The following is a 10569-nucleotide window of genomic DNA, read 5'->3' as shown; positions in this document are numbered from 1 at the left end:
AATTGTTGGGGTGTACTGGTGCCCCATTCATAGATGTATAAAGAGAACTGGATACAGCGTTGTAGGCAGGTTCCCGTTCAGTCCTATGAAAGTTGCTCAGTGGTGAATGAAGCCAAAATAGCTTGACTGCCGAGTCATAAAGTACCCGGATCACCCGGCGCAGTAGCGTTTCCTTTAACCCCGCTTCCCAACCCTCGCTCCAGTCTCAGTCTGGGTCTCATTCACATGAACGGAGGAAGGGAAATAACTCTGGATTTGTCTATCGGTGCATTTTACAACTTTTAGCACCTAATGATTTAAATAAGGTCTATTCAAGTATTCATGCTGGGAAGTTGATTTACCTCCAAAAAATTATCCGCCGAGTTACAGACGTCTCTTTCCCAATGTAAGTCTATGGGAAAAAGTCTTTTTGGGCCCAATGGCATCACGTGACGGGCACGGAAGTTGTAATTCCACTGTTTGACTGTTTGTGTGAAATTTGTGTGAAAAGGGGCTTGGTGAGCATATCCCATCAGAAGGTGAAAGCCTGATTCAACAGTGGAAATCCTGCAGCAAAAGCTGCTATTCCAGCATTGGCAACAACTGTCTACACTGCAAAGCAACCCAGAAATGGAAGATGTAGCCAAAAGTATTACCAACCTTTGTGTGTGTGTAGCCTAACTGAAACCGTGAGCTCATGGCTACGGTTAGCAGAAGGCTCATTTTCTTTCCATCTCTGAAACGTTTTGCCAATATTGTAGCTCGCTAGAGCCTCAAATCACAGTGTGTCATCTCAAAGGGCTTTACAGGCCCACAAGGTTGCAAAGAAAACAGGACGGTAAATCTCATAGAATTGCCGCTATATAACGGCATTGGGATCACAATCACGATCGGGATGATGTTAAATGAATGACTAGTAGGTCCTCGTACAGGTTACTGTATGAAGCATGTGCATATGCACGTGCTCTTCTGGTGGGAGGGGCTTAGGACAGAAAGGGGAGAGCTGCAGGATGAGGGCTGTATTTTAAAATTCTGGTGTTTTTCTGGTGCCTTTTCCAGATAACTGCCTACCCTGGGGTTCAATATGTTGAAAGATTATTATGGATTTTTTGCCCAATGATGCAAAAACACAAAGCAAAAAAACGGCCTACCACAGCTTTAATCAGGTATGTCCCATTGAGGTTGGAAACATCCAGGGGATACCTGAACAAGACAGCAGCGTTTTAAAAAAGTTGTGTACAAAGCAACCCAAAATCAGAAAACAGATAAAAAATTTAAAAAACAAACAAACAAACACAATTAAGAATGGAGGCATTTAACATATAGTTAACAATGGTCTTGAATTCTGCCAGGAATAAGATTAAACATGTTGATGATACATATGTACAGACAGTATATTCATTTCTTCAAAAGGACTTTTCTTGATGGGAATAGAAAAAAATGTTTGTAAAGAAAGTAGAATTTAAATTATTTTATTTAAAATCAATGCAAACCAATGTTCTCGCAAGTCCTTCTGGTTAGATGGCCAGTTGAATATGACTTGATGCCCTCGTAGACAGATAAAATGCTCACATTTCCAGCATTATGCTGCACCATAACAAAGAGCTCTCTGCTTCTCTGCTCTCCAGTGACTAAAAATAACTGTTATTATGACTGAGTCAGACTGCGCACGTCTGGCAAGTGGGAAAGAAACAAGTGAGGCACAGTGAGAAAGTTTGGATTATAGATTGGGAGATAGCCGGGCAGAGATGCGTCTGAGGAAAGCAGATTTATTAATGGTTTTAGATTAGAATAATTAATATTTTAAATAGACAAAAAGGCATGAAAATGAGTGGCAGCGTTAAAGAAAGGAAAAAGATTTCAGGCAAATGAGTCAATGAGGAAGGAAATATTACAGTTATAGTTTTACTGCAGCAGTTTATAGCTGTATAAACTGCTGTAAAACCACTGTGGTAAATACAATAAAACTACACTTCTTTATCACATGTGTGTGTTCAGTTCAGATGTTCTCCGCGGCACGTGTATGTACATTACCCAGACTGTTCCAACAGCCTGCCTGCCAACACCCAGTGCTGGTCACAGCTGCCAGGGCTGGGATTGGCCAAAATGTGGCTGTGCATCCTGATTCAAGATGCTGTTTTTTTCTTTCAACCACATTTCCAAAGGCTTGTTGCATGAGGAGGACCTTTTCAGTGACAAGATCCCAGAAGTGATCTGGTCAATACATACAGATTCACTATTGAGGTTTTGTCCTCAACCAACAATTTTACTTTGAACACAGAATCTACTGCAGTACCTACCTTTTTATTACAAGGAAGATTATGTTTTTATTACACGTGTGTGCATACAATCACATCACCAGTGTGCATTACCATTCGTTTATCATGCCTGAGAGCGAGCAGACTATCACACACACGTGCCACCGCTGAAACTCTGCCAACATCCAGGTGAGTCCCGGGAAACCCATTGATCCTCCGTTATCTCCATCTCCTCATACACCTGTACTTTACATATAAAGAGGGCTGTCTGTTGCAGACTCAAGGACGGTGAAAGGTGAGAAGATGGGTATTCAGATGGGCTTTTTAGCCTCCAGCTTCTGCTGATGCAAGTTATTCAGTGTTAAGTGAAGCATATTATCTTACATGGATGGATGGAAGAAAGTGGCGGAACAAGGACTCACATGAACAGCACATGTCCTTGCCAGCCTTCGTTGTTATGAAGGCAGAATGCCACACACCTGAGAAAAACACGTGAGATGCAAACCCACATCTGAGGTTGTCATATTATACATCAAAATAAATAAGTGCACGTTTAGAGCACATTATGGGGACTCACCTCCCATCTGGGGACATAAATCTGGTCCCCACAAGATTGATCTTTGTTTAAAGACCAATGGTCAAAGTCTGTGTGTGCATGTGTGAGTTTGTGTGTATGACCTGCAGGATTGTGTACTGTATGGCTAATGTTATGCACACACTAGAAAGACCACTACAGACCACCTCTTAGATGTATCATGTTGTAAAAGTAAAGATAAAAGAGGACAATACATTTATGTGTTAGGTTTGATGATGCTGCAATAAAACACTACAGGTTATGTAATAAAACAATTTGTGCAAAGGCAACACCGAAATGATCAACTATTCCAAGTGTAAACAGCTTGCTGCACTTCCATAATTGTCCACTAGAGAGCTTCAGATATCCACGTTCAGCTTGCCGCACCTTAGACCAGCAATTAAAAGTACTTGTAAAATTCACTGTTATTACTGAAAAGCTTCTTGAGCAATTTATTTGCAAAATCACAGCATTTTGGATCATAATGTGTTGGTAGTGAGTGATTATATTTTCTATTAATTTCACAATATGTCCTTTCAATGTTCAGTGTTATATAATGGGATGATGGCACTGACTTGACACATTGGGAAAGAAGGAAATAATTTGCGTTAAATTCAAATACACCCTTTCCATGACAACTGATCCACGCTTGTGACACAAAAAGCTGAAGTAAAACAGAGTAAAATGTGTCCTGTTCACACTTTATTCAAATGATGAATGGCGCCAAATTTGCATTAAAATCCCTCTATTTTCCTTGGGCCTGTCTAGAGAAGGTTTCACACAACAGAACAACTGTGATGTTTGACAAATACAAATAGACAAAACAAATGTCCACATGAGTCACTGGCACTGCTGATAAAGGGTGTACAGTATGCCGTATACCCTTGATAGCAGGATGTAGGCCTACTATACAGTACAAGCAAAGGAAACTGTCAGTTTAAACATGCAGGGGGAAGACAAAATAATGCAGAATGATGCATGTCAGAGTTTGACACTGTGTGCTTAACTTAAGTTTAAGACATGTGCATGCAAACATGATTTTGTGACCTCACAACTATTTTGGAAGCCAATTGAGGTCCAATATGCAAACCTACACAAGTGAGATGTGCTAACATAATGAGAACTTTAACCTATTTTAAACTTTTAAAATGAGAAATATTTGCATAACTTAAAACATGTTTTGCAGAGGATCTTTAAAGAGTAATTTCATCGATAGGAATGTATGGAATGTGGTACATTTAATCAAGTATTGTTCTTAAGTACAAATTCAACATACTTTACTTGAGTATTTCCATTAAATGCGATTTAACCCTTCTGAAAAAGCACATGTGAAATGCAGTCTTTCAAAGTGAAGTGAAAGAAGTGAAACAATTCTTATGCAATGCTGTGAATCACATGTGAAATTAACTGACTGACCGGACTAACTAACTACCTAACTAACTGACTGACTGACTGACTGACTGACTGACTAGTAACTAACTAACTTTGAACTACAAACTAACTAGTACATAACTAGTAAGTAACTATGAACTAAAAGGTAACTAACAGTTAACTGTTAACTTACTAATAACTATCATTTACATTTGTCTGACTTAAGTGTTAATTACTAGTTTCTTTCCAGATTACAACTTTTCATACCCATACAAGGATGACGTGTTCCTTGATGGGTTGAGGAAAACAGGGCTGTTTTTCTGAGCTCATGTAAAATTTATATTTTAGAGATGTGTGGTTTTCACAGGACAGAGATGCTACAAACACATGGTGATGTTATAGAATATGATGCATTGCTGTAAATTAAACTACCTAACAGTATATAAAGGAGTTAAAATTCGCAGGAGCCTAATATTAATCCAAAAACATAATATATAATAGTGAAGCACTGACAGGGACCATTTTACTGCACAATGAATACTTTTAATACAAAATGTTGCTGATAATACATACATACTTTCACTTGAGTAAGCTCTCTGAATACTTCTTCCACCACTGACGGGGTTGGGGCAAGTTGAAAAAGACAGATTAATCCATTGTTAGTGTTGGTCTTTTAATGAGATTAGTTGACAGTAAGAAAAATATAAACAACGCCAGCTTTGTCCTTTTAATATCAGACAACTTTTGCCATTTAACAACTGTCTTACATTTGAAGCAGTGTCTGTAATTGTGTTGCCAACTCCAGGATCACTGTTTAATGTCTAACAGTAAGGTTTACCACAAGGTTGTGACATGATTTAGTCCCGCACTTTAGTTAACCTACACCACATCTTCATCTTTACTCCTCTTCTTTACCTGGAAGAAGAGAACAACCTGATCGACATTTGCCTTCCCCGTTCTAGTGATGAAGCAGTAAAGGAGGGGGTCAGCAAGGCAGTTGAGGCATGAGATAGCTATGCTGATCTTGTAAGGATAAAGGAGCCATGCAACGTTCCTGCAGTCGTCCCATAATGTGCGGAGGAGCATCATGACGTGGATAGGTCCGAAGCAGAACAAAAGGCAGAGCAGAACTACTGTCAGCAACTTCGAAATCCGTTTACGTTCCTGTTCCTCTGTGGCCTGGTTGGATTTCACCGCCTCACAGATCCCCCAGGTGGAAAACACCAACAGGAGAAAGGGAATAATGAAACCCAGGATGAAGCGTGCTACATTAACCCGAGCCAGGTTCTCTGACATCGGGAGGAAAATATCAAAGCACAGTGAAAACTTGTTGTATTCATGGTACGAGTCCTCCCAGGTGATGGTGGCGGCGTTGAAACAGACCACCAACACCCAAATGGCAACGCTGACCGCTGCTGCAGTGCCGACTTTCCTCAAGAAAGTGAACTTTAAAGGGTGAACCACTGCCAGGTAGCGGTCAACAGCGATGCAGCAGAGGAAAGCATCGCTGGTGTAAAAGTTAGTGAAGAGAGAGCAGACAGACAGCACACACACGTAGCCGCCGTGGACCCAAACTCCATTCCAATGGAAGTCGAGCCACAGAGAGAGGCCGATGGTGAAGGTCAGGTCACTCAGGGCCAGATTGAATAGATACACACCGAGCTCGTTCTTCTGTCTAATGTGCTGCCAGGACACGTAGAGGGAGAAGGCGTTGGACGGGATGGCAGTGATGATGATCGCCAGGTAGAAAAACAGAAATGACCTCCTCCTGGACGCGCTGTCAACCGAGTAGCATTCTGAATGATTTGTGGCCAGGCTTAAGTTTTCCATCGCAGATGAGGCGTTCATATGCTCACACCTTGTAGAGAAACAAAGAAGGAATAACACAATGCATATGAATTCAGTTTATTCATCAGAGAGTACTATTCAGCAACAGCTAAATAATGTCTTCGGTGGTTATTTAGACTTAATGACAACAAACTTTTAACAGAAAGTCTATTATAAACTAGGGGTATGGTGTTTAAAATTCATGGGCGTTTGTAAGTCAGAGAGGATCTACTGAAAGATGCTATTGAGTTGCATCATGGGAAATGTAGGATTCAGTGTTTTTGGGGCTTGACCCATGCTTGAGACTAAAAAGTCAGGCTATCTTAACCTCTGCTGCTTTGATTTTGACATTTAAAAAACACTGTCTCATGTGAGCCCCCCAACTTTATAGAGGTGACATAATAAATCACTGGAGTTAAACCAACAAAATACCCCTCCACTCACTCCTCCCCTTTTTCAAGACAACGGTAATGTGAGCCGCCGAGTAAAAAAACGTCAGAGGTCATCTTTACCATAATAACACTACTTTAGGAGCAACAGAAGTCAGACGGCGGCTGGCGTCACCACAGTTTTGCACTCTGTGGCTCACGTTACCGCAGTTTCACAAGCATGTCGCAAAACTTTGCTGGCATCAGGTGACATAAAAACGCAAAAGGCCCTCTTTCCAGTGTTTGGTTTGTCCTGTAGAAACATGGTGGACTCTGTGTAGAGGACCTGCTCCCTATGTAGATATGAAGGGCTCATTCTAAGGTAAAGAAAACACAACAATTCTTAATTTCAGGTGATTATACACTAATGAAAACATAGTTTTTTTATATTCCATTTCATTTTTATATTCCATTTTTGCAAATAGTTGCTGCGAAATGTTACCGTTCCTTTAATCACAAATTGCTTTACCTTACTGGTGATTTTTTTTTCAATCAAGTCTTGATTTGTTTCCAGCTTCCAGGAAACTTTTGGTTTTAATACATTTCAGTAAGTTTGGAAATTCATCTTGCCTGGTTGTAATTTCATCAGCTTTATTTCTTAAATGTTTTTATATATGTTACACTATTTGCTATTTTCAACTACTCAGAGTGTTCTGTCTAAAAACATTTCTCTTGTAGCTGGCTCTAAAATCTCTGATGTTGCACTTTTTTTTGGAAGGAGGTCATTTCACAACACATCCTGCATCACCACATGACAAGAAACATGATGTAACAAAAGCAACTGTTGATCAGATGTTATCTGTGATGGATAATCTAGCTAGTGCAACTTTCAAGTCAAAATAAAAACTGTTTACACCTTGTTGAAATGAATTAAAACCAATGGCCGACTAGAAGTTAGGACATCAATCTAAAAACATATGCTTTGGATTTAGAATGGGCCTATACACTAGTAATGGGCTACTTAATGGGCTAAAACATGAAAAACCTGTGGTATGATCCTTTAAGTCTTCAAGTGTCAATCATAAACATACATTTAATCAGCAATTATATTATAAGAAAAAACATAAACTCAACATAACTCATATGAAGGTCTACTTACTCTTTATTCAGATATGTTTCCGCTCCAAATTCTGTCCATAAAACTCATTATTATCAAAATGAAATCATTAAATCAGTTGCATTCAGTGGATTCATTCAGTTGTCTCGTCTTCCACTGCTTCAATCAGCCAGCTTAAAGAAACAGGAAGAGTCAGCAGCTGCCTCCTTGTCGTCCCTGACTACCGTATGTCATTTACTAGGTGACAGGCCATGACGGAACAAACTGCCGGTGTCAGAGGACCACACGGCAGATTTAATTTGGGTACTAAGTCTATATGAGGCTGCTTGGCTTTTTGTGTGGTATGTCAATATAGACATGGACTCAGGTAAAGCTGAGGCTGATTACTCTGCCTGTTTGAATAATTGTTTCCATAGCGTACTTATGTTGTTATGGCTGAGCCTATATGTGCTCTTAATGGATAAGTGCATATATATTTTTAAGTATGCATGTCCATACATTGAAAGCATAATTTTATCAGTCCTTGTTCTGGGTAAAAAATAATTTAAAAGTTCAGCCAAAGTTAATATGAAGCTTCAGCAAAGTTAGACAAATTCAATGGAAATCTTCCACCAAATGTCGTCTTTTAGTTACCATCCCTCTGCTGTAGCTCAGCAAACAAACACTGTCTGCAGAAGCACAAAGAGACCAATAACTCTTTCAATGTACATATAGACCTGTAAGTACTGCATTAAGAAAGACTTGCAAAACTGTGAACCAATCCTTTAATGCAAAAATGAACCAGACAAAAACAATCCAATGGAGGCTAGTTTAAATTTCTTCTGCTCAACTTCAATAATCAATTATCATAACAATTAAAAAAATAAATGTAAATGTGATCTTATTCACAGTTGACCATTGTACATTACAGTGATAAAAGAGAGGATTTGTCCGTTAAAACATCAACAAAAAGGCGTAGGTTTGGTTTCAGAAGTGGGGAGGCACAATAAAGTCAAATTAAATAATTTAAAAAGGAAAATAAAAAAAATTTATGCAGATTTATATAAATGTGTGTGTATATATATATATATACTGTATATATAGAGAGAGTGCATCAGTACCGTACCTTATACTTTCTGAATATACAACTGATGAGGTATACAGTATGTGCCTTTACTACAGCAACACTACAGCTCTGTGCTTTACTGTCTTATCTTTGACTGGTGTTTCAGTGGAAATAACGCCCTTGCATCAACAAAACATTGTCAGTAAAAAGGCATCAGTATATAAACACTTAGTTTCTTGGTATTACCTCTTAAAATACAGTCCGAATTAATAGTTTGTTTTCATTTGATTTGTACGGAAACCTTTCATCTGTTTTCCCTATAGGAGGCAATGAAAAGTAACTTCTTAAAAAGCCTACAATTTTTTTTTTACTTGTTTCACAGACAAAAAAGGAACTTAGAAAGATTATCCTGACAAACATTTTTTCCCCACCTATTCTTAAGTCATAAACACAGGAGAGAAAATAGTTCCGATCAGACTTAGAAAATGGATCACCAGAAAAAAAAAATTCTCGCTTGCCTTTCAGGGCTTCCGTAGATTTACAATTATGGGTTATAAATAAAAATAACAATAAAAAAGATCATTCTGTTGTTAGGAAATTGACTGAATTCCACTGGAGCTCTTGGGCCATTTCCTCCTCACAAAAACTCCCCAACATTTATCCACAGCTTTCCTAATCTCTCTCCGAGCGCTCTCACTGATTAAACAGTATATTATGGGATCCAGTACACTGTTTATGGTCGTTGTGGCAACTGTGACCAGGTACGGATCCCTGAGCCTCGTGGCCCAGATGCAGGCCCCGGGCTCCAGCGTGGCCCTGAGCAGCATGACAATCTGGTATGGCAAAAAGGCCACTATGTAGGTTAGAAGAAGGAGGAACAACAGCACTCCTACTTTCCTGCGCTCCTCTGTCAGGATGGAGGCGCTCTGTCGGAGTGACTGCATGATCTGCTGGAAACAAAAGGTCATGATGAAGATGGGGAGCAAGAAACCCAGGATGACTCGTGTGAGGGCGAGGTGGGCATCTTCTTGTGCCATGGGTATTCGCTCCTCACACAGGTCTCTTGAGGAGAAAGCTTGCAGCGCCTCCGTGTGGTCAAGCAAGATGATGTGGATGGAAATCTCCAAAGTCCAAACAGCAAGACTCACAAGTGCTGCTGTTCGCACCTCTCGGACCCAGTGGAAGTGGAGAGGGTAGACCACTGCTAGGTAGCGATCAACGGAGATGCAGCAGAGGAGGCCTGAGCCGACGTAAAAGCTGTTTTGCATGATCACAGCCACTACGCTGCAAAGACCACCCAGAGGCCTCTGCAGGGCCAGCTCAATCCACACAGGCAGAGAGATGGTGTAGAGCAGGTCAGAGATAGACAGGTTGATGAGGTAGACCGCTATGTTGTTCCCATTCCTCATCAGCATCCAGGCTACATACAGAGACAGGCAGTTAGCCGGGAAGCCCACAATAAAAAAAAGAGAATAGACCGCTGGATACATGTGCTTTTCTATTGAGGAGTCCACGGTGCACGATGTAGATGTTGTGGTGTTAGTCTGGTTGAGAGGTGCTGCGTCCATCCTTACGTGATGGTGATCAAACCTGAATGTGGATGGAAATAGAGAGCTCTGTTGAACCGAGATAAGGTCCGCAATGCAAATAATTCCTGCGGCTTTCCTTGTTGTCGACTGTCATTTCCGCAGCAATGAAAGTCAACACAGGGTGAACCCAAAATATCTGAACGTTTGTAGGATTAAATGGAAATCATATGTGTTGTCAGCTGTTCCACCAAAGAGAAATTCCCCCTCTAACCACCTCAGATGTTTTTTATTTAAATGATAGAGGGAAAATTATCCAATATTTCATAAAAAAGAAAACTAGAATGATTTAAAAAAATATATATAATGAATGAATGAATGAATGAAAGACTTTATTTCGAACATAAAAAAAATAAAAACAGATACAAAATAATAACAAACAAAACAACAAACACAGTAATAGTGTCCGAAAAGGAGTAGGTAGAAGAAAAACTTATATTTCCC

General features: G+C 39.8%; 2 protein-coding genes across 2 annotated transcripts; both read right to left on the bottom strand.

Annotated features, from left to right (window-relative positions):
- Positions 1-4703: 4703 nt before the first annotated feature.
- Positions 4704-7692, bottom strand: gpr65 (G protein-coupled receptor 65). Its single transcript, XM_074660465.1, has 2 exons — positions 7537-7692; positions 4704-6040 (listed from the first exon to the last, which is right to left on the bottom strand). Exon 2 carries the CDS (start codon positions 6028-6030, stop codon positions 5062-5064), a length of 969 nt encoding a protein of 322 aa, XP_074516566.1. The 5' UTR covers positions 6031-6040; positions 7537-7692; the 3' UTR covers positions 4704-5061.
- Positions 7693-7877: 185 nt separating this feature from the next.
- Positions 7878-10218, bottom strand: LOC141783267 (ovarian cancer G-protein coupled receptor 1-like). Its single transcript, XM_074660464.1, has one exon. The coding sequence runs from the start codon at positions 10105-10107 to the stop codon at positions 9130-9132; it is 978 nt and encodes a 325-aa protein (XP_074516565.1). The 5' UTR covers positions 10108-10218; the 3' UTR covers positions 7878-9129.
- Between the last annotated feature and the right edge of the window lie 351 nt (positions 10219-10569).

The sequence above is a fragment of the Sebastes fasciatus genome, chromosome 15 (genome assembly GCF_043250625.1).
Source record: "Sebastes fasciatus isolate fSebFas1 chromosome 15, fSebFas1.pri, whole genome shotgun sequence".
Lineage (NCBI taxonomy): Eukaryota > Metazoa > Chordata > Actinopteri > Perciformes > Sebastidae > Sebastes > Sebastes fasciatus.
Note: the sequence above shows the minus strand (reverse complement) of the source record. Positions and strands in the feature narration are given on the sequence as shown.

Excerpts from the sequence above, each read along its gene's own strand:
- gpr65 (XM_074660465.1), bottom strand. The coding sequence starts at position 6,030 with ATGAACGCCTCATCTGCGATGGAAAACTTAAGCCTGGCCACAAATCAT.
- LOC141783267 (XM_074660464.1), bottom strand. The coding sequence starts at position 10,107 with ATGGACGCAGCACCTCTCAACCAGACTAACACCACAACATCTACATCG.